The sequence below is a fragment of the Brachypodium distachyon genome, chromosome 1 (assembly GCF_000005505.3).
Source record: "Brachypodium distachyon strain Bd21 chromosome 1, Brachypodium_distachyon_v3.0, whole genome shotgun sequence".
Taxonomy (NCBI): domain Eukaryota; kingdom Viridiplantae; phylum Streptophyta; class Magnoliopsida; order Poales; family Poaceae; genus Brachypodium; species Brachypodium distachyon.
The window spans coordinates 11,991,028-12,014,662 of record NC_016131.3 but is presented as its reverse complement, the minus strand read 5'-3'; the positions used below and the strand labels follow the sequence as shown (position 1 = coordinate 12,014,662).

Below are 23,635 nucleotides of genomic sequence, written 5' to 3'. Positions count from 1 at the left end.
TTTACGTGATCACGAAGGATAGGCGTATTACAAAAATACGCTTTCCAGGCAATATTACGGTTCTACCCCTTATCCTCGTGTCGAGGGTAGGCATGTAATTAGCAGCTACCAATCCCTCCTTGTCCCCCTTCCCCTCCTCCTGGGGTTTTTGAGTGCAGTGAGGGTTCGGATTCTTTCCTCGCCCATCCATCCATCCATGGCGTCTCTTCTTCTCCCTCCTCAATTCGCTTGCTCCCTGTCTTGCTACCGCATCTGGTAAATCTCTCACAGCCCTCAGATCTCAGTAGGTTCTCGCTTGTTCTCTCTCTCAGCTCTCTGTCGCCATGTAAGTGGCGAGTTGGGAAACATTGAAGATTGCAGATTTCGTTGCTTTGCTTCTATAGTTGATTTCGAAAGCATTTCCTGTATATGTAGTACTTTCTTCACAGGGAGCCTGGGATCGTTGCCAATTTTATCTGTTCCATTTTCGGGTTATGTTCTGTCCATTCTAGTGGTAACTCGTTAATCTTTGAATAGAAATAACAAACTGCAAAATTATGCACAATTGTACTGTGTCTCTTTCAACAAGTATATACTCCCTGAAAACAATTATGCACAATCTTAGTGGGAGTATTACCGTAGCTGCCTTATCTGAAAAGTAAAGCACTAGCTTCATGCTCAATCATGTGACAACTGACAACGTTAGGCAGTAATATATGTAAAACACAAGTTTCTTCCTTTTTAAGTGTTGCTACTTAAGCCATTTAACCATGAGAAAATATAACTGACTTACTTGCAATGCACGCCTGTCAAATTTGGTCACTCAGGGGTCAATTACATTACAAGTCCAACATTTTGGGAAAGAGTACAAATAAGCCTAATATGAGGTTGCTTAACCGAAATGTGAGTTTTGTGTCAAAGAAGAGTTCCCAAGATGTTGCGGAAGGTGCAGGTGATGAAGAGAGTGACGTTGAAAGCACAACGACCAAGAAAAAAGCTCCAAAACGTGGAAGAAAGAAAGCTGCCGCAGATACACGAGAAGTGGAAACACAAGAAGGCCCAGGGGACACTCAAGATGCTGCTAAGACAGTTAAAAGGAGAGGCCGCAAGAAAGGTAATATACATATTTCTTTATCAATATGGAATGTATGTAACTAAAATTGTCATCATTTTAATTATATACTCCCTCCGATCCATAATAAGTGTCTCAAATTTTGTACTCCCTCCGTTCCTAAATTCTTGTTGTGGTTTTAGTTCAAATTTGTACTAAAAGCATGACAAGAATTTAGGGAAGGAGGGATTACTAACTTATTACAAATTGTACTAAATCTTAGACACTTATTATGGATCGGAGGGAGTACAAAAGTACTTACTTATGGTTATGATTTTGATCACATAAGTCACATGTAAAATGGAGTAACTTTTGGTCAAACAGTTAGTCAAAGCAAATGAAATAAGCCCACTATAGTGGGACGGAGGGAGTAGTTCTTTTAACATCTTGGTCAGTGCACTTTATGATTTTTCTATATTGGAGCCCTTAGCGAGTCAACTTTTCTCCTATGTTGCAGCTGCTACTACTGCAACTGCAAGCTCAACAGAAGAGAAGGACAAGGCAAAAGAACCAAAAAAGAGGGGCAGGAAAAAATTAAAGGCTGCTGAAGAGTTGAGTTACAATGAAGGAGAAGATCAGAGCAAAGATATGATGCCCACTAATGAGAGAGATGATCACAGTTCAGTCAATGATCTTGAAAGTAAAGTAGAGTCATTGTTATTACAAGATGATGGAGAGGTTGACAATTCAATGCCCTTAGTGTGCTGCTTTGGACCATCTAAATACTCATTTATCCCTTCTGGAAGACCTGCTAATAGGCTAGTGGATCATGAGATTCATAGTAGAATGAAGGATATGTTTTGGTCTCCTGATGAATTTGTGAGGGCACCTGGAGGTCCGTCATCCAATGTCGCCCTTGCTCTAGCAGCTCTTGGTAGTCGGGTTGTGTTTATGGGAAAATTAGGTGATGATGAGTATGGACAAAGTCTGTTGTATCACTTGAATATTAATGGAGTTCAAACTCGAGCAGTTAGTTTGGATCCTTCAGTGTCCACCGCCATATCCTTCATGAAGGTGACGAGCAGAGGTAGCTTGAAAACAAACTGCGTTAAACATTGTGCTGAGGATTATTTTCTGCAATCTGATATCAATCCAGATGTTCTAAAAGAGGTAAAGATAAGTCCATGAAATTAAATTCGGATGAGACCACGTCCTACATGTTTTGTTGTTTACTTGTTATGACATGCAACACCTAATTTGTGCATGCTTAGTTAATGGCTTGAAAATAGTTTTCATGTCTTCTTGGCAACTTGTCGTCGGGGTCTTCATTCCACCTTATACAACAGTGAACAATCTAATTTTTTAACACAATGTTGGTATTCTTAGTTTGCATCTGTAGTGTCCCTTTGGGGACATCTGATAATTTCATCTGTAGTTTGGGCAAGTTTTGGTATTGTTACTTACCTTTAGGTTGTTACATGGTGAAGCTATTTTGACATGCTGGCCTCATGTTACAGTGCATTAAGTATATTTATCAGTGAGAAGTCAAATATTGACAGCAATTAAAAGAACATGTCCAAGGTGTTGTCTATGTGCCACAAATACGTTTGGTATGTCTGCTTAATCTGATATGGAACAGTGTTTCTTCAAGAAAAAATTGCTGAATATTCCATAACATAGCTAAAAAAAAAGAAGATTTACATGGGTCTTAAATCTTAATTCTAGAACAGTGCTCAAGCAAGTGTGCTCTAAACGAAAGCATATTCGATGTTAATTTTCGCGGAACTTGTGGTTTTAAGAATGCTGTATTGCTTACCTGGAAAGATCTCATTCTATCATTTATTTTTTGAAGACACACACAACAGCTAGAGATACGAAGATCTAATGTAAGATCATTGTACTTCGTCAATTAACTGAATTAAGCAAATAATAACAGATAGATGTGACAAAATTTTCAAACAACAGGATTAGTTAAGTTCAACGACATGGCTGCTTTTTTGGGTTCAAATTTCCTATACGTGAATTTCTAAATCATAAATGGGTGGAACGTGGGGGGCATGCGGCCTACTGGTGGGAGGGGTTGTTCTTTGCCCCCACCGGGCTTGATCCCTAAGATTGACAGGTGTGCTGTATTTGGTGCCAGATTACATGCATGTGTGCACTTTAAGTAGAACAGTGCATATCTGTGTATCTTCCATGGCTGTGTGCATTGCTTCGATGCAGAGGCCGGGGAGCTCTCCCCTTTCGAAAAAAAAATCTGCATATCTTCCTAGTGTGGTGCGTGTGGGTTGTGTGCATCGGCCTTGTACTCACTCTTAAACGTTTAAAGAACAAGTCAGGGTTTATCTGTTTCATCCTTTGACGGAGTAGGTTTAGTTGTGTCATCCTTCAACTCAGTAGGAATAAAGTACTCCCTCCGGCCGGAATTACTTGTCGAAATATTACATGTATCTAGATGCGTTTTACACATAGATACATCCGTATTTGTGCAAATTTGAGACAAGTAATACCCATCGGAGGGAGTACAACATAATTTATTGGCAACTTCGCTTTTATAATGCTTTTGCACGCAGGCCACATCGTAATTCACCTAAGGAAACACTTTGTGCATAACTTGGTGTAGTTGCACTATTTTTTGTTTATCTGAAAAAATTTGCACTATGACTGACTTAATGGAGATCAAAATTGCATAAGAACCTATGTAGCAGTAAACAGCTGAGTTGCTCCATACTGAAACCTACGTAGCAGTAATGTCTTTGTTACAGCTCTGCACCTAACTTTCTTTGTCCCAAACAAAATGAGCATGTCAAGAATCTCTACGGAACAATTAGTTTTAAACTTCAAAGCTTAAAGGTCTCTTGTGCAATATGTAGTCCAAAATTAGGTAAATCAAGTAGTTACGTTTTCTAGATGCATCATGCGTGAAAAGTGATGCATTATGTATGAAAAGAGATATGACCTCCGTATGCTTATTTATGCAGGCTAAGATGTTTTACTATAATTCGTCAGCTTTGCTTGAGCCGACTACACGGTCATCATTGTTAAAAGCAATTGAGATCTCCAAGAAATTTGGTGGGATAATATTCTTTGATCTTAATCTTCCAATGCCACTATGGTCATCCAGTAAGGAGACCAAATCGCTCATCAAGGAAGCATGGGAAGCTGCTGATATTATTGAAGTCACAAAACAGGAAATTGAATTCCTCTGTGGTATTAAACCATCTGGGAAATCTGACACGGAAGACGATGAAAAATCCAAATTCAAACACTACAGCCCGGAAGTTGTTATGAAATTGTGGCATGCCAATCTCAAAGTCCTCTTTGTGACCAATGGGACCTCGAAGATTCACTATTACACAGAAAAGCACAACGGTTGGGTACGTGGGACAGAAGACGCACCAATTACTCCGTTCACCTGTGAAATGTCACAATCAGGCGATGCCATTGTTGCAGGTACCACAGATGATATTTTCTCTCTTTGCGTGTGCTGAATATGCATTAATTTCACAGAAATGACATAGAGTAAAGTATTCGTAAGTCTGTTATATATACGTGCTACTTATTCTTTTACTCCCTGAAGAGGATATGACTAGTTTGTTATAGCACTATTTAGAAGGACCGATTTCAAAGATAATGCTTAAGGTCTTTATATCTGCATATCACCACATGCCAGGAAACAATGCTTCTTCTTGTTTTATGTTTCTTCAATAATTGGATTGTTTGTGTAAACTGAATTCAGCACAGATGACAGTTGAGAGTGTGTTCTTTTTTTTTTTCAGCCCTCATGAATATGCTGTCAATCAATCCTCACCTGGTGACAGACAAGGTTTACCTGCACAAGACAGTGAAACATGCCATTAAATGCGGTGTGATTGACCAGTGGTTGGTTGCAAGAGAGCGGGGTTTTCTTCCCAGGGAAAGGGCAGATTATCCAACCAGTGAGCAGGATGAAGTGAGATTCATCACAGAAAAGGAATACCGAACACTTCCTGATGTCATGCAACCAGTGAATTCATCAAACAGCGAGCTTGCACACGTGGAGTGACTGAAAAAATGTGGAGGCTGTCAACATCTAAATACTGGATTTCTCTACCTGTTTGCAGGAATTGCCCACTCTTAACTGGAGTTAGTATTCAGAAGTAGTTTAACCCTGCAGTTTATGGGTTCGTTGAGCATAGGATAGTAGCCTCAGGAGTAGTACTAACACACACCGGCAAAGTCAATTTTGTACCGAGATTTTGTTGTAAATGTGACTCATGTCAAAACATTTCCCCACGACGATATCTATGTTAGCTCTATCTGTTTGGAACAACCATTATATCAGATGCCCCCATTTTCAATCTTAGGAACCGTGCACTAAGGCGTCATATGCATTGATCCCACACTAACATTCGTGGCCATTGGGGTGGTGGACGCGTCAGTGTTGTGACCTTGATTGGTTAGATCCCGGCCACAAGTGTTGTGGTGTGATCTTGCGGCCGTGGCGTCTTCTGTACTGGTTGTGAAACCTGATTTGGGAATCGCTGGTTGGATCCAGTAGTGACGAAACTTAGACATGTTATCTTCTTCTTGAAGATGTTGTCTTGGAGCACTAATCGTACTTGTTTTAAACACTTCAGATCGGTCTTAATTGGTTCAGTCTAATGACTGATGCCTTCCTTACAACTATTCAGATCACGCAACTAAAGTCACCAATTCGTCAGTACAGGAGCATTATCAAACATCTGAACCATCTATCAAAATGTAAATTTTGCCCAACTAAACAAGATATGATAAAACCACCCCAACGACATCATTTCTATGTTCTCATCAAGCGTTTTTCATGTGTTTACTTTGTTTATCTTGCCTTTTCTTAATCTCTTTTTTCTTTGACAACATTTGCAACAAACTTATGACTACATGCATCAGGGGAGGCCGGGGTTGCTAAGTTGCTAGCCCATACCATCTTATATTTTGAAACAGAGATGGTATGCAGTAATCTCTTCTTGAAACAGAACAAACTTCAATATAAGACGTCTTATATTTTGAAACAGAGGCAGTATGCAGTAATTTTTCTTGCAAAGGAACATAAGTTCTACAGGTTTGAATATTCGTTGTGATTAGTTTTTTTTTTCTTGAACCCCAGTCAAAATTTATGTCGTTTTGTATTAGAAGAGAAAGACTAGAAGAGAAAGACCAAGGCACGAGAGTTTTACAAGTTTAAAACTTTGGGTTATATTTCATTTTTACTACTACGGCTTTGCTTACATGACATCTTAGTTCTGGTACAAACGGTTGGATGAAAGCCAATATGGATATTCAGATCTGACATTAACGGTAGAAAGATCCAGCATATAGCGTTTTCTACTCTGTTCCACAGAAACGCATGGACATAGTGCCTAGCCATTCTCCTGGAATCCAACAAGAATATGAATCCTTGGGGCAAGAAATAGTAAAATTGGCAATGGCATACAAAGATGAGAAGGGTAAACCGTATTTTCACGTGTCGTCAAATGTGAGCGTCATCTTCGTATGTCAAAGTTCCAGTGTCAAATCAATCTATAGAGTTTCAGGAAACTTCCAAGAAACTAAAATTAACTTGATCACCATCCCTAATATCAGCAGCGCAAGCATTTAAATTTCCCAACCATAAATCTTCCCAAAATGCATTTCCCAACTACCACCCTTCAGTCTTCAGATCAGCATCACCCTCTCCACAAGTGAGAAACGTTTTGATTAGCGTCACCCTCTCCACAAGTGAGAAACGTTTTGATCAGCAGCAAAGCTCATCTGAGTCGTCAGTTTTGTACTTGTCATAAACCAGAGTTCTGGACATCTTCCCTTCAACTTTACCCAAGAACCCAACACACTCTTCTATGGTCTCTAATTTTCGGGATCCCCTCAAGGCCTCAAGACGCCCTACTACTTTTCCATGAAAAATATGTTACCAATTTACTCAGTCACCAGGTTGTGCTCATAGAAGGCAATTCTTTTCATGTAGAACTACAGATTGAGTTAATCATGGTACTCCCTCCGTCACATATTAAGTGACTCAAATTTCCACAAATATGGATGTATCTATGTCTAAAATGCGTCTAGATACATGTAATAGAAAGTCACTTAATATGGGACAGAGGGAGTACATCACAACTCATGACCTGCTGGCAGATTCCGTTAGATAATGCAATCTATACATGCAGTGCACTATCAGCTCCTTGTATCTGCATAAGTATAGTTGGTCTCAGCTTTAACCTCTACAAACAAATCTAAACAAAATCTGACACACCTCTCGTAAAAAAATAATATCATGATACACACCTCGCCCTCGATCTCTTGGCGGGATGCTCCTTCTCACAGATCACCGAGGGAAACCTGGACTACAAGCATGGTGCCACTGCTCAATCAAGCAGGTGACTTCCAACAGGATGAAGGCCGCATGGCAGATTATAGCAATAGATGGCTGCAGAAATCAACAATGTTCATTAAATGACAAATATAATCACAACCAAGGAAGGGAGCATGCATATTTAGTAGCTAATCCATCATATTTTGCAAGGAGGGAAAGAAGATATTTCATAGTATTAGTATGCTCCTCTTGAAATAATATATGTTCTACTTTTATCAATGAAAGTGTCCATGAGATACCCCTATTTTGATAAATTTGCATTCACCTTTTTGTATACCAGAATGTTGATAGCTCCTAATTAGATTTATCGAAATCTAGCTATAAACTATTAAGCATAAGTTAGAATTTATTTCCAAACCTATCAAATTTACATTTTTCACATCAATATTCACACTAAAGCTTGCAACCATTCTCTCTCATCTCATGCCAAACAAATCAATTTCACATGCAAAGTATTTATGTAAGATAAGAAACAGAACATTTGATCACTACCACATTCGAATCCCACCTAGTCAGAAGACTAAGAACCCTATTTCCACACATAGGAATCTTCCTTAGGCAGAAAGCAAGATGTTATGGGAAAAGTTATATACTTGTATCATGTATATATAGCAGATAGGGATGTAAAACGGCTCCGAACGTTGCCCCCCAGGCCCGTATATTGCTTTCCGTAAGCTGTTCAATTTCTCTCATCAGCTTGATTCTACAGTTCTAAGCATACACGGCAGCAAGTGGACAATAAGTGGCCGCCGTTTACATCCCTAAATAGCAGAAGACAGAAAACATGCCTAGGTCTGGAAAGTAGAACCAAGAATCCTTACCAACAGATACACATGTGAGTTCAACCTATTCCATGGGTGGCAACTACGATCACAGGGATTCAGGTCTAGAGATGCTACCAGTTAGGGCTTTATTAGCAAGTAGGGCCAGCCAGCCCTAGGCCAGGGCAAGAAGGGCAACCATGTAATTAGGAAGTACAATATGGATCTACACCATGTGGTTCTTCCCCCTTGCTCCTTTGATCATTTTGCTGAACCATGCCATGAGCTGCCCTTCTTCTCTCCTTCCCCATTGGACCGAACACCCCAAACACGTTGCTGATAAATAGATATTGCTGTTATGAAATTAATTCAATTTTAGCCATAATTTCTTTATCTCCCAAATAGGTTTCTTCATTTTTTGCCTCTTATAAGTACTTCACAGCGAATAGGAAGCAGCCCAAAGCTCCAAACTGCAGTTTGCAACAAGCCAACAAAGATGGGCTGCTGGGTCATGGTGCAGGAAGCAGAGTAGTTTGCGTGTTTTCACTAACTTCATACAATGCATGTGGAGGTGCTTCTCTGAGGAGCTGAAGACGAGGAGTGGAGTCGAGGACCATAGCAGCATGCTTGGATAATTTGGTTTTCTGCTGATTTAATTTAACTGTTCAGGTCTTTTCAACTTCTTGGTGCTTTCTTGACACATATTATAATGCTGTAAGAATGTAGCCTACAGGGCATTTATCTAACAGTAAGGAAAAAAATAAGACATAGATTTGCTTTGAATTATCAGGAATGCCATTGCTGAGAATCACAAGGAATTAGATGTTCATAATGCTAAAGAGCAACCTGATGGAAGCTTAAACGCGGAAAAATGATGGCATGAACACCCTAGAACTTGCATCATCCTATGTTTACAATTAAGATTGAATCCGTACCCTATATGGTATAGGTACACCCATGGTGTATTTGGATCTCATTTGCTAACAAGATGTTACATTATCGATGTATAGTTCAACATTTATCTTCTTCCATAATGATTAATGCTATATATGTGATGTTTTTTTAATGTTCAACTGCATCCTATAGGCCCAACATTTTGAATTCGTCCTGGGCCTCTGGAATGTGGCCTTGGCAAGAAGAAGGTATATCCAGTAATCCAGTTATAGCAGAGGCACCACTGCACTGCTGCCTTTTACAAAGATATATACCTGCATTTATAGATTAGTACTGGACTAAAAATACCACTATGCCAGTTATTTGCATATCAGTATGAGGAATCCTGCTAACATTGAAGATTTGGGTACTGTTATCAGAAATCCTGCTAATTGCATCTAGAGAGTGGCAGATCAAGATAGTGTCAGACACAGAATTTGTCAAATGTACATTAAACAAGAAAATCATGTCAGTAACACTGCAAGATGTGTGTATTCAGATGTTAGAGAGATAACATCTCAAATGTACAAGGCATCAAAATGACATAAAAAAGAGTTTTTTAACATAGCACATGTGTGGGTAAAGACACACTTGCCCCAGAGTATTTTGAATGTCAGGAGTGGATGTTTTTGAAGTCCAGGCATTAGCGATGGTCATGGTAGCACCATCTAACAACTGTGCAGTTAATCAGTGGCAGCCTCGGCATTCCCTTTCCTTCGAAAACACCAGCTAGATGATTTGATTTGGTTATGTTTCCCAAAGGGTACATGTCAATCAAGAGACGCACAGCAGAAGCAAATTGATTGGGATGTCAGGCAAAAGAAGTGTGGCATCGTGATCAGCAGCCTCGGCCTTCCCTTTCCTTCCAAATCACCAGCTAGATGATTTGGTTTGCTTATGTTCCCCAAAGGGTACATGACAATCAAGGGACGCGCATAAGAAGCAAATCGACTGGGATTTCAGGCAAAGTGTGGCACCGTGACCAGCATGGTCGTTCAGGGTGTGCATTCAGTTTTCGGTTCAATTAATACGGTTTTTATACTTCGGTTTATACGTTTTTGTATAAAAATACAGTACGGTTTCGGTTATAACCATTAACCAATCATTTTCGGTTCAGTTTAGGTTATAACCAAATTAACCAAAGTTGACGCGATTTTTTGAGGAACACATAATGTTTTGTCATATATTTCATTTTTAATGTATAATGTGAAGAGTATTAATTAGCTCACAAATGACAGAATGAGATGTTGTACACTTGCAAATGGTAGGTTACTTACAAATTGTGCATGCACGTTCTCTGGAAGACCAATAAAATAACCAAGCGTTTGATTCTGTTACCTACGAGAAGCCGAGCTGGGCCATTCAGCCAAGGCTATGAACCAGGTTCTCCGGAGAGTTGCCGTAAGACTCGATGGAATGGAGAAAAAGAGAAAACGATCCAACTTGTGCTTGGGCGCTTGAGGCCTTGGGCTGATTGGTATATGTATTGCTTAGTGGGCCGGCCAGATCCAGCAAGCCTGAGTACTGCTCAGCAGCAAACGCCAGGGAGATTGATGGGGGCACGGAAAAGACGACGTTGGTCTTTAGTACCACCTCAGTCAACTAAGTGGAAAGGATAGTCCTCCGAGCCTATAAAAGAAGCTGGTCTTTGGCGTTCCATAGTTGGTATGCTGAGCTCTAAGTTGGCGCCAAAATGCATCGTTTGGCCCAAACAAAAAGAGCAAAGTATATTGAAACGCGACTTTCGATTTAACCGAATTATTTCGGTTTCTAATCGAATTAACCGAAAGACTAACGGTTAGCTATTTCACTAACCGTAACCAGAACCGGAAAAATGGTTCGGTTTATTTTTTCGGTTTTTCAGGTTCGGTTCAGTTTTGCACACCCTGAATGGTCGTACATATATGGGAGTGGCAGCTCAGTTCAGGCAGTGCCTTAGGACCTGCCCAACACTGCATCTTCTTTTCCCACTACGATGGAGATGACTGTGAGCTCATGCAACAGGAGAAGGAATGGGTGGGTGTGAACTGTGAAGGAGCTGACGTGAATTCATCTCTAGGGGCACCAGAGTGGAGATCACCCGATCATGTTCGGAACTGTGAGGGGCAGCCAGAGTTAGGGTAGAGCCATGTTTGTGTCATTTGAAAATGTTTTAACAGAATATTCCATGGGTACTTTAATTTCTAGAACTTTTGCTCTTTGGGCATGTCATTTGAAATTTGGGTGTGCTTGTATTTCTCTAAATGTGCATCTTGGAGTGTACCTAACCTAATTTTATCCTAGTAATATCACATTTCATATTGTCTCACTGTATGATGCATGCGATTTTAAATCTAATAGTGTGCCAATGGCAACAAACTGAATATACTTATTTGACCCCCCCCCCCCCCACCCCCAACGAAGACAGGTATTCTTGTTTGATTATGCTCGTTTTCAGCTAAGTAATTAAATTAATATGTAAGAGTAAGCAGGTAAAGCTGCCAGATATGGTTGCGTGCAACAATAACAAACCTCAAGATATCAGCATGTCCTGCTCCATCATGAACCTCAAAGGTCCTTAGTGTTGTCCCCAATTCCCCATGACTTGACACATGTAGGAAGAATACTACAGTTGAGTATGTTCCTGTGGGTTGTCCATTGCTTCCGCTAGTATCAGCCGTGCCCTCCGCTTTCGATCATCCTTCAGGAAAAAGGGACCTTCACGGTCCTCCAAGGCTCTCGAATTCAATGTCATCACAATTGACTTCCTATTAATCCCCATCCTAAAGTACACCGGTGGCCTCTCCTTTGGAAGTATCCTCTTCTGACATCGAGCTTGATCCTTGTGCCTTGCCTCATCAAGTTTTTCACCTTCTGATTCCGCAAATGCAGGTGCAAAGGCCTCTAGGACAGAGAGTTTATTCCCCACATTTGGCACGGCTACCTCTGACACCTTCTTCTCCCCATAAGGGAATGCTGAGTCAAGAAATGGATTGCTCTTGATCCCAACTACATCTAGTTCCTTCCCCTTTCCAGCACCATCCTCCACCGCTGTAGGTCGGAACCCATCAGCACCTGCTAGTGCCAGACGCTGTTGCAAGCTGAGCAGCGACTTCTCAGCCTTCATCTGCTGGCGCAGCTGCTGCACCTCGTCCACCGTGGCCTCGTTAACCTTCTCGCTCAACACCTCGGTCCTCAAATACGTGCGAGGATCCGGAAAGGCTGGGAGCCACTCCGGTACATGCTTCATCCCACTCTCCCTACCCAACGCCGCGAAACTCAAAGACGACTGCGGCAGCGTGTGCTGTGTCGGAAATCTGGGCAGCTGCCTCATGAAGGGTTTGTCATCAGCCGCGCCAGCAAACATAATGATATCCCTGATGACATCAGAGTTGACGAGGCAGCGGCTTGAGGCAGAGGAGGCCCCCGCGAAGCCCTGGTACGCGGCGCCCGATACCTCGAGGAACTGTACCACATCGCACTCGTTGGGGATGGCGCGGCCGGCAAGGTTGGCGTGGAAAGTAGCAGCGCTACCGAGGTGGCATATGTAGCGTAGGAGGACGTCGACGAGCGCGTCCACCGCCGAGCGGTGCGCACAGGTGAAGCCCGCTGCCTGCAGCATCTGTGCCACGGCCGCCCTCGCCACCGCCCGCCCGAATTCGCCTCCGTTCATTCTCCAGCTCCCACCTCCACCGCCTTTGCTCATGCTTGTGGCCCGCGGCACGGGCGGAGGACCCAGTAGGGCAAGCTAGGGCGTCCGCCCTACCTTGATTTTTTTGCCTCGGTTACGAATTAGCGGAGATGAAACGGGGAGATACAGGGCAGGATCAATTCGTGGGGTGGTGGGAGGAGAAACGGTCGGAGCGATAGAATCGAAGGGGGAATCAACGGGAGGCGGCGGCGGCGCTTGCGCTACTGGAATCCAGTCGTGCGCGAGGAGGAAGACGAGCGAGGGCCGAGGGGTCTGGGGCGCTCCGCAGCGAGCTGGACCACAAGGAGGAGGGGTGAAGAAAAGAAAAGGAAAAAAATAGAGATAGGTGGGCTCCGGCCCAGAGGAAAAGAGGAGAGGGGAGATTGTAAACGCCATGGGCCCGCTCATTTAGAGATAGGTGGGTTCCGGCCCAGAGGAAAAGAGGAGAGGGTAGTAGCATCCCGGAGACCAATTCTCGAAAAAAAAAGCATCCCGTAGACCACGTTCACAAACCATTTCTTCCTTGACTTGCACATCTATCCATCCCCTCAAAAAATCTCGGCTCCCTCCTCGAAGGCCCTATCTATCTCTTCCTCCCCCCTCACCTCGCCGCCGACGAAGAGAAGACCAGAAGGTTCAAGGGATGGGCGAATTCGACGACTACTGGGCGCGGGCGTACAGGGGCGACCCTGCGGTGCCGCACTCCGACCCGCAGCGGCTCATCACCACCTGGACCGGCGCCTTCGCCCTCGGCGCCGCTGCATGCGTTCACCACCACGCCTCCAACCTCGCCTCCAATCTCAAGTCCCTTCCCCATAGGTAAATCTTTTTACCCTATCACCAACTCCTGACTCCAGCTTACGTTTAGGTTTATATGGATTCTGATGTTCTCGCGGTTGATCGGCATCTATATATATTGAATTGCAGTCTACCTATTTAATACAATCTCCGTTCCTAAATACTTATATGATGTTCTAGATTTTTCCCTAAGTCAAACTAAGTTTATAGAAAAATCTACCAACATCTACAACTCTAATTTAGTTTTATCAAAACCGGCATCATATATGCTCCGTATCTTCATAGAAGAATTAAATCCGTCATGATATATATCTTCAGAGTGTAATTATTTGATATTGTAGATGTTGGTATATTTTTCTATAAACTTGGTCAAACTTTAAGAATTTTGACTTAGGACAAAGATAAAACATCTTATATTTAGGAACAGAGGGAGTAGATAAAGTACTAATTACAGGAATTCCCTTTGTATCGTATGTATGATGTTCGGAACACATTATGCATATATACTCAGGTTGATGTATTGTATTGTGCTCTTAGTTTCCAATTTGTTAACTTTGTTCTTCGAGTACTGGTTTAGTCGATCAATACATGTGTGCAAAGGTTATATGAATTGTGAATATTGTATGCCGCTGACTCATCATGAGCACCCGGTGCTCTATAACTGTCTTCCTTGTATAATTGGACCAAGAGATATATCATATCTCCATTGGATCTGCTTTGCGATGGATTAGACCATGAGCGTTTCTCCATGGCGAAACATTTCTCCCTGATTTAAAAACAGTTGACATCCCTTAACATTAACTTCCTTATGAGTGCGTCAGTCGATTGGCTAGCAGTGGGAGCGCGCATGCTGCCCACCCGCATTACAGCTTAGGTCCACAGGGTGCCTCAGGTTAAAAAGCCACTGGTTGCTACTCCCCTGGTTGGTTTCATCTTAGTTAGTTTTCTAGGAAAATTAATTCTTGATATCTTTATCTTCTATTTACCTGCCCTTCGTGCACATGTTACTATGATATGTTTTTGCCTTAGCATTGCCTCCAATGCTCTAATTGATATCTTGATGTTTTGCCAACTAGTATATACTTCGTGTTGATCAAACAAAGTCTCAGATGCAAAAGATATCGGTTTTGACTTGCCCACATGTCTTGTATTGCATTTTGAAGTGAAGTTGGTTATTTATTTTCAAAACACGAATACTGATATACAATAAGTTTTGTGAAATTTATATGCATGCATGTCCATAGTATTTCAGGATCAAAATGCAAATTTTTCCTTGTGTTCATGTTGTGTTATTTTGCTGTTTTGGCGCCTGCTGGCTGATATTGGCAAACTTCTCCCTTCCTCTTGTTGGTCACTGATGTTCTCATGTCTTGTTTGGCTCCATGCACATGGATATGGAAGTTCATAACTTATAACTGGAGATTACTTTATCGACTTCTCATTGTAATTGTTTCATACATTGATACCATTTTTCTGTGTTCATCCGGTTTCTTTTAAATATATGACTGGTTGGGACATCCTTCAGTTTAAAGCTTGCAAACATGGTGTTTTTCTTCAGTCTGGTGCAAACTGAAAAAACACTATGACATGGTGTTATATGGAAGTTGAGGTTCATTCAAGGGCCTTCTTGAGATGCATCTGCAGACTCTCGATCAGTAATCTTCTGCTTGACCTAACCTAGTGTATCCATCGTTCATCACATCTGAGGATATGTGAAGTTTGTTTTGCCAAAGATTCTTTGCAAGCACATAACATGTGACTAACTCCCTCCCATCATCCCATAATCGATATGCCTGTTTAGGCCAGTAGGCATCTAATAAATAAAAAATAATAGGATCTAGGGCCTAGGGTGCATGAGCCAAGGTTGTCCCCCCTAAAATATTTTTCTATTGCACGTGTGGTTTAATGCAGTTAACTTGTTACATAGAAATCCATTTTGTGAATTGTGAATTCTTTTCATGCAAATGATCATATTATTTGTACGGAAATTTACAAGGCTAAGTTTCTTTCTACCCATGTATTGCTTGCATGATTTTTTTACCCTTTCGGTTGACATTTCACCATATTTAATTGCATGCCATCGTAGTTGTATACTTGTATTTACTTGAGACAGAAATATTTGGTAAACTTTTTACCTCTCGATAATGTGTAGATTTTGGTCACATTTTTCACCGTCGTCACTTGCATCGCATTGGGGAGTGTGCACCTCAATTTTTTTAATTATACTAAACTTGCATGCCAATGCCAACATTGGGTATGTGCAGCTTATAAAGCTTAAAACAGATGCTGTGCCTCAGACCTAGTACTCCTTGGATCATTAACCCAATTGCTGCACATCATCACTAATATGGCTCATATGCCCATAAATATCAACCAAGATTTAATGGCATTGAGCTTAGGTCCTGCTGGAAGTCTCATTTAAATTAGGAGTTCAGTTGAACAGATGAACAGCCTGCAGATGAAATTGGTGCATAATTTAAGGTGATGGGTCAATTAGTGGGACTGAACTGCTGAGTTGGCAAAGTCTCAATCCCAGGAAAACATCGAAGTAAGGATTGCGCCATGTATGTCTTGACTAGCAAATGATTGTCTATAGATAGAATTACGGGTTATCCATGTGTTGATGGCACGCTTCAGTTCTGAATTGTGTACATTCAAGTTTTCTAAGGTAACAACTTCCTTTTACATATAGGGCTGTTGATGTGGTTTGAACCGACAACCTCCACTATACATAGCTACTGTCTTGCTTGTTGAGCTACCAATTGGTTGTTAAATTGAGTAATCTTAAATTCTCAATTTTTCTAGAGATGTCCAATCCACTATGTTTACGGTATATCCACTATACCACCGTTCTCTTCAAGAAATATGCCTTTTAAAATGTTATGTCGACTGTCTATGGATAAAGCTCACGCGTTCTATGTCATTCAATTGAGCATGTGATGCCTATCTGACATTCAACTTATATTTCCTAAGATGGTCTAAGCTTGAGCTTGTAGTTAGGTTGGGATGGCTTGGGAGTGGCAACAAAACTAGTGGCATAAAAGGGCTATTCTCATTGTTTGTATCAGTGGACTGATATTTTATAAATCCTTTATAACTGTGCAATATAATCGTATGATCAGCAATTAGCATATGACAAACCATCTTCACTACTTCCGTTGTAAAGTTGGTTCCTTTTCCCAATGCAATTCAAGTCGATTGACATATTTGTTTTCCATATGATACCATTCATCTCAGCTGGCAAGACATGACAATGATGCTTGATCAGAAGCGCTGGAAAAAAATTCTCGACAAGAAGCAGCAACAAGCTTAAGGTGAGCTCTTGGTTAAATCAGCTTTAATTGAAATGGAGACACAATTTTATCTAAATAGTAACTTAAACCTGATGTGCATTCTGGCTCCTGTCATGTAGTAACTCGCTATGCATTTCACTGCCTGACGGCTACTTTGCAGTAACTGGGACAAACTTAGATGATGACTAGCATGGTTCATTTCGTCGTGTTTTACCTTATCCAGTGTTTGTCTCTTCTGCATTGCAGTTCCATATCTTTTAACCGCTTGGACCACAGTTGGATCAGCTTTCTATCTAGCAGTTGAGTATGGTCGAAGAATGTTTGGATCAGTCTGGTTTCGTGGGTAGTTTTCTTTCTCTCTATTTTCTTGCATAGTATTGAAAACTTCATTCTTAAAGTTGAACTGGTTGTGTTGATCTGCTGTCAGTGTGGCCTCTATACCAACTCATACTATTGCATTTCTTGAGTTATTGAGTTGTTCACCTATTTTCAAAAGGACATATGTGATGAGATAAAACGTAATTTATTTTTGCACTATGCCTATGCCCATAGTATTTGGAGTACCTCCCTGGTTGGCTAGTGGCACATTCCACAACCTTTGCCAACAATAGCCTTTTTGCATCAGGGTAGAGGGCAAATATAATATGCATGGTACGAATCCCTCGGTCAACTAACGGTTAACTCACTGTAGCGGTATATTTGTACCAAATGCAAATTTTGAGTGGTATATTTGAATCGGGAAATTTTGAGTGGCATTTGAGCATATGGGCAAAATTTAGATGGAAAATATGCAATTCTCTCCTTTTCTACTTTAGCAGCGAGAGAACAGAGGGGATGGGGAGAGGTAAAAGATATAGGAAGACCAAGGGTACAAAGCATCCGACTTCAACACTAATCTTATATTATATTATCCACATTTTTTGATTAAGTCTAAACAGAACAGGACTCATACAAATATTCAACAGAAACTCAACAAATTTCTTCTTATTCTTCACCACATTTAAGACATTCAAGCGTCGAAGCTCAATGTACATAGGAGCGGGGGCCAGGAAATTTTGCCAATGGATTCGCTTAGGATGGGCATGAACTAGCTATAGTATCATACTACCGGAAACCGTCTCACAACAAGACCTTAGCAGTATAGGACTCAAAGACATCATAAGCAACCGAAATATCATACCACACACATATATTAAATGAGAACTTAAGGGTGAAGGCATACCGGTTTAGTGTAATCCAAAAGCCACTTGTTTACATATTTCAAGCATTCTATTCAGAGAGAGATTGATTTCAATGAGCCTCCTTTTGATCCGGTTGATCAGAAGAGAATTTAGAGTACACCAGAAATCCTAAGAAACAACATGAGACACATTGGACATTGGAGGTGACCAACGAAGAGTTATTCAAAATGGTTTAAGAAATATGGCCGAGTATAGTGACAAGGTGCATAGGGATGGCCTTTTGTTTGTGCTGCTACCTTTTTAGATATTGCAATGAAGGACAAGCTGAGAATGATGCATTTGCAACTAAAGGTTGGAACTGTTGGAATAAGAAATGAAGAAATGCATACTAGATACTCATGTGGATAAATGAAATGTCAACATATTTCTTAATGTAGAAGTAAAAAAGATGTGAAGCTTTGATGAATCAGCACCAATCAATCCAGATTGCTCAAGCAAATCGATCTTACAAAAACGCAGAAATCAAATTCGGCTTAATATTTCAATTGCTTTGGTTAGATACTTGTTGTGTCAAGGCTAAGCTTTTTGAGACCATGATGAATAAAAGGTCAAAACGTAAGGAAAATCTTTGAGAGTTGGTAAATGTACTTTGGCACATCGAAATGATGCTATATTAAGGGCAGTTAGGAATGCTTTGAAAATTGTCCTTGGATATGTGGTAATATTCGAAAGCAAATTAGTAATTATTTTGCAAAGTTAACATCGTCGTTAAATCCTATGTCTATTTGTCTATTTTATTTCTTACAAGCTACGGTCTAATGAGTAATGAGTTTGTTGTTCTTTTGCATAGATAAATTTAAAATCTTGTTGATCGACGAGGCTGTATTGATATCTTAGTAAGCATGGATTTATCACCGAGAGGTTATACAGTTGCACATGTGAAGGAAACATTAGTAGTATGTCTAAAGGCCGCTCTTCAAAAAAAATTAAGGAAACATATTCGATTAAGCATAAAGTAGGCTAGAGGCCAATGCTATGACGAGGCAAGCAGCATGACTGGCGAGGTCAATGGCTTGAAAGCGAAGATTATGCAAGAGAATAGGTCAGCATATTATGTCCACTGTTTTGCTCGATCACTAGCAAAGAATAAATATATTGTGACGGTAGCAAAGAAACATGAAGACATTGCATAATTTTTCGACATGATCGCCCTTCTATTCAATGTGGTTGGAGCTTGTTGCAAAAGAAAAGATATGATTGCAGATAAACATCGAGATGAGGTAAAACAAACCATAGGCAGCAAATGGATTAGCACTGGCTTATGTTTAAATGAAGATCAAACTCTTGAAAGAGCTAATAATACAAGTTGGGGTTCACACTACAGAACCTCTCACATCTAGTGAAATTGTTTCAATAATTGTTTCCGCTCAAAAATGCGTTGAGAAAGAGGGCAAGAGTGAGAATAAATCTTAAGCACGTCGTATTCTAGCATATTCTCAGACCTTTGATTTTGTGTTTTATTTGCACACAATGCTTCGTATATTAGAAACTGCAAATACTTTTTTCACCGTCTTTACAAAAAAGGATCAAGACATCTTTGTGAAACCCTCGTTTTCTAAAACTCAAATTACATATTTCTAACACCATATATCACAAAAATAATACAAAGTCCTTTATTACAAACAAATATTTCGAAAATTACAAAGAAGTCCTTTTAGTTTTACATTTCAGCCCTTGGACTTTTCTTAGCGGCTAAGAACCCTTAGGTGGGCCTAGCTGCATGCTTGCCATTTGTCACTTGGTTTTTGCCATTTGTCTTATGGTGTGTGCCATTTGTCACCATGAGAACAACACGTGGAGGACATGCATCTTTACCCCACACACTATAAATACCAACATTTTTTTTTTACTGCTGCTCTTTCCACCAACCCATCACTTTTCACCCACAGTCATTCTTCGTCTTCCACGAGCTTTCATTGCTGCAAAAGGGTGGACAGGTACTGGAATTAGGTGCAGTAGTTGTAAAAGTCTTGCTAATACATTTGCTTTGCATGATTGTTTTGCTCGTATGATTATTGAAGAGTAGAAGGCATGTTTAGGCAGTGCTTTATAAAGCTAATCTAGAATCTGTGTATATGCTCCGTGTGTACTTGTATCTTTTTTTTTTACTAAATGACTAAAAATAGCTCTACCAGTTTAATCCTCATTTTATCTGTTGCTCACACGATTGCTCTCATGTCCTAGCAAGTAATCACATAACTACGTTATCTATTGTATCTGCACATGCATGGTTAGATTTATGTACTGTCACATAGCGAAAAAAAAGGATAACTTAGCTGTTCTAGGGAGAGTAATACTTGGTGAATCAGTAATCTATGAGAACTATATGGGTCTCATCACAAGAAGAAACCCCAAAACCGAAACAGATATCATATGCGACATTTGCCAATTCATCACCTTATTATTCCCCAAAAGACTTAACTCCCTCAAGCATATTGCGAAATAAACACTTTATGTCCCGACCTTTTCTCATATATACTTGACACCCAAAGTAATTAAACCAGATAAGTAACTCCACAAGTAGCAATTTGTGCAAATAAAACACCTAAAGTAACGAGACTAGATCAAAACAGTCCGATCAAAGACTAGATCAAATACAGAGTACAACCTAAGGGGGGTTTCCAAGATGGCTCTCTCCTACGGCCTTTTATATGCAACGCACCAGAAAATGCAGGTTTGCCTTAGAAAAAAGTCTTAAAAGTAGTTTAGGTAATTGAAAATTGACTAATCTCAGGGAACCCTTATTTCTGGAACTTTGCCATCAGAAAATCACAACTTTTCAAAATTTATCACATAATCACAAATTTTGTGCTAATCGGATATGAGAAATCCATAATTTAGGAATTAAGCAAGTTAGTGGCAGGTCTAATTTGTGGCAATCAGCAGGTTCCTCGATATTTAAAGCATCTTCAACAGGTTTCCTAAAAAGTCCCATTTCTTAAAATAACTATCTCCATTTTCTAAAAAACAAAAAAAATGCTCCAGCATGTTCCCTAGTCCATTCCCAATCCCTATATTTTTAGGGAATTTTCTGAATTCTCTCTTCTCTTCCCTGAATGCAGGCAACCACACATAAAAAAACGAGAAGCTCTCGCGGGAACGCAACCGTCAGTTCCATCCCATTTCCGCCCCCAACCCGTCGTTCCCGGCATGCTACTCCGGCACCGCGCCGCCACCCTCCGCCGCTGCCGCCATGTCCGACCCCATCTGCGACCACCCCTCTCTGCCATGAGTGGCCCTGACACCAATCCCGAACTGAATCGAGGCCGGCGACGCCTCTACACGCTGCCGGCCACGGCCCTCGATTTGGCTCGCGCGGTTGTCGATTTGCGCATACACCGCGACGAGGAGCTCCGTCACCCACTCCCGAGCCCACCCATGTGTTGAATCTTGCTAACAACGCACCAATCATGCCCCCGATGCCGCCTACTGCCAGTTCCCTCCATCGCCAATTCGGCCGGAGCAGGTGTCGATTCGGTCGTTACAGCTGCGTAAGAGCTTCGAGGCGGCGGCGGGTGACACGGAGAGGCGTCGACGGGTGTGCGAGCGGCCTCCTCCGAGAAGCGAGGCGGCCGGTGCACATGGGGCACAACGAGCAGCGGCGGGCGGCAAAGCAAGGGGACGGTGGCAAGCGCGCGTTGCCGGCAGAGGCAGCGTGGTTGTGTGCGTTGAAGAAGAAGAAAGGAATTTAGTCACTGACAAGTGGGGTCCATATGTCATGGGATCTACAGAAGAATTTAGGGAATCGGTATCGGGAACCTGCGAGAGATGTGCACATTTTTTCTAAAATTTTCTTCTCTCTCTTATCCCAGGGAACCAGTTTTAGGGAACCTGCGTGCTCTTGCTCCTAAAAGGTTGGAGTACTTTTACAACTACAAATCAACTCCTAATATGATTAAGAATTACAACGAAATCTCTTGAAGACATCTTTTTCATGATATCAATCTTTGCAATATGAAATCCTGTCGGTGTTTCTGTAAAGATACTGCCCAGCTCGACTTGAACGACAATGTTGTCGTTCATACCCCTGCACGAAGTTGACCACCCTCAAAGGTTTCAAAAGCCCCTTGAGTCGCCCATCCAAAGAGACGGAAAGTCACGAACGTTCAACGTACTTGGGCCGAGGATGATCCCCTAAAAATATAGGTCGTCGAACCACAAGATCTTCACCAGAACACGAAATACTCCAAAACCACACGAGACCATGCGGACGAAATCATCATGAAACACTAACTTAAAATCATCAGATCCATATGAACTGATATGCGAGGACATAAACTCAAAATCCGCAAGATCAGACACATCAAACCTGCGGTGAGTAGAACTCTTTGGTCCGGTGGCACCGCCCGATAAGACACAACCGCATCAGAGTAAGAACCAGAGTACATTTATTCTCAACGGCATCACGCCTTCCGTCATAGCGTTGCCGATGAAGACCACACGACTCAAAATAATAAACACTTCTTGATGCGTATACCAGGACTCAAGGTTCTCGTCACCTCACAACGCCAAGATGACAGCAGGAGGCGAGGGGAACCCATGGATTCCGGTGAAGATCTAACTCAAAAAAACTAGTTTGTCCGCCGCCGCCAGGCTCTTGTCCAAAGTCGCCATCGAGGGGAAGAATAGATCGATTCGTGAAAGGTAGGAGTACTTTTTTTTAGGTAAAGCCATCATGGCGAATTTTATTAGTTCGGCAAAGAAGTTACATCATCCGTTATTACATTCACCACGAAATTAGGGGGCTCATCTTGCCGGATTCTAGCCAAAGGACCATCTGCTCAGCTAGCTAACACATGCGCCGCTATGTTTGATTCTCTCGGACAATGTTCAAAACTAACCTCAACAAAATTATGACAAGTAAAAGAACAGTCCTCGTGAATAGCTGCGGTCGGTCCTAGGAAGTTGTCATCGTTGTAGGGCCAGCAGCGAGTACTTACTTTTTAGAGCAACTCCAGCCGGCCCTCCCTAAAGGCCCCCTAAACGGGCTTGGGGGGCACTGGCGTCCAAAAACCCACCCAGTCAGCCTCCCCAATTTGTTTTTTCATCCGACGCGTCCCAAAAAGTTGTCCGGCGCCCCCAGGCCGAACCCAGCCCACGGGGGGCGAGTGGGGGCGCCGGCGCCGGCGCAACGCGTTATTGCGGCAGGCCCACCTTGTCAGCGACCAATTAATCGCCCCACCGGTTTCTCACCGGCCCCTCCTCGGCTCCCGAGTGGATTTTAATGGCGGTAGCCCGCCGGTTGCCACACGGCCGCGTTTACGGCCGTGTTCACACGCCCGCCATTTCACATTCCGGCGATAGGGGTGACCACCGGCGGTACTCGGCATTCTCCTCTCGGCGCCTCCTCTCCTACATCTCGCCCAAACCCTCCCTCTCTCTCGCCCTTAAACCCTCCTGCCGACGAGACCATGGCTGCCGACGACGAGACGTGGCGCTGGACGACGCTCACGCTCGAGGAGGTCGAGGCCCTCCACGAGGACGAGTACTCGGCGCCACCCGATTGACGGCTGCCGGCGCACTG

At 42.0% G+C, this 23,635-nt stretch overlaps 3 protein-coding genes across 3 annotated transcripts; 2 read left to right on the top strand and 1 right to left on the bottom strand.

Annotated features, from left to right (window-relative positions):
* Positions 1 to 95: 95 nt before the first annotated feature.
* On the top strand, positions 96 to 5,375 carry LOC100837353 (fructokinase-like 2, chloroplastic). The gene is made up of 5 exons (XM_003562257.4): positions 96 to 255; positions 807 to 1,093; positions 1,548 to 2,200; positions 4,012 to 4,483; positions 4,810 to 5,375. The coding sequence occupies exons 1-5, from the start codon at positions 197 to 199 to the stop codon at positions 5,073 to 5,075; spliced, it is 1,737 nt and encodes a 578-aa protein (XP_003562305.1). The 5' UTR covers positions 96 to 196; the 3' UTR covers positions 5,076 to 5,375.
* Positions 5,376 to 6,483: 1,108 nt separating this feature from the next.
* Positions 6,484 to 13,085, bottom strand: LOC100844124 (transcription initiation factor TFIID subunit 8). The gene is made up of 3 exons (XM_003559643.4): positions 11,621 to 13,085; positions 7,328 to 7,469; positions 6,484 to 7,230 (listed from the first exon to the last, which is right to left on the bottom strand). Exon 1 carries the CDS (start codon positions 12,792 to 12,794, stop codon positions 11,715 to 11,717), a length of 1,080 nt encoding a protein of 359 aa, XP_003559691.1. The 5' UTR covers positions 12,795 to 13,085; the 3' UTR covers positions 6,484 to 7,230; positions 7,328 to 7,469; positions 11,621 to 11,714.
* Positions 13,086 to 13,295: 210 nt separating this feature from the next.
* On the top strand, positions 13,296 to 17,407 carry LOC100837047. Its single transcript, XM_003562256.4, has 3 exons — positions 13,296 to 13,598; positions 16,815 to 16,891; positions 17,117 to 17,407. The coding sequence occupies exons 1-2, from the start codon at positions 13,423 to 13,425 to the stop codon at positions 16,888 to 16,890; spliced, it is 252 nt and encodes an 83-aa protein (XP_003562304.1). The 5' UTR covers positions 13,296 to 13,422; the 3' UTR covers position 16,891; positions 17,117 to 17,407.
* Positions 17,408 to 23,635: the final 6,228 nt, after the last annotated feature.

Excerpts from the sequence above, each read along its gene's own strand:
- LOC100837353 (XM_003562257.4), top strand. The coding sequence starts at position 197 with ATGGCGTCTCTTCTTCTCCCTCCTCAATTCGCTTGCTCCCTGTCTTGC. Across the intron at positions 256-806 it reads CTGTCTTGCTACCGCATCTG|GGGTCAATTACATTACAAGT; the intron begins GTAAATCTCTCA and ends TTGGTCACTCAG. Across the intron at positions 2,201-4,011 it reads ATCCAGATGTTCTAAAAGAG|GCTAAGATGTTTTACTATAA; the intron begins GTAAAGATAAGT and ends TTATTTATGCAG.
- LOC100837047 (XM_003562256.4), top strand. The coding sequence starts at position 13,423 with ATGGGCGAATTCGACGACTACTGGGCGCGGGCGTACAGGGGCGACCCT. Across the intron at positions 13,599-16,814 it reads CTCAAGTCCCTTCCCCATAG|CTGGCAAGACATGACAATGA; the intron begins GTAAATCTTTTT and ends CATTCATCTCAG.
- LOC100844124 (XM_003559643.4), bottom strand. The coding sequence starts at position 12,794 with ATGAGCAAAGGCGGTGGAGGTGGGAGCTGGAGAATGAACGGAGGCGAA.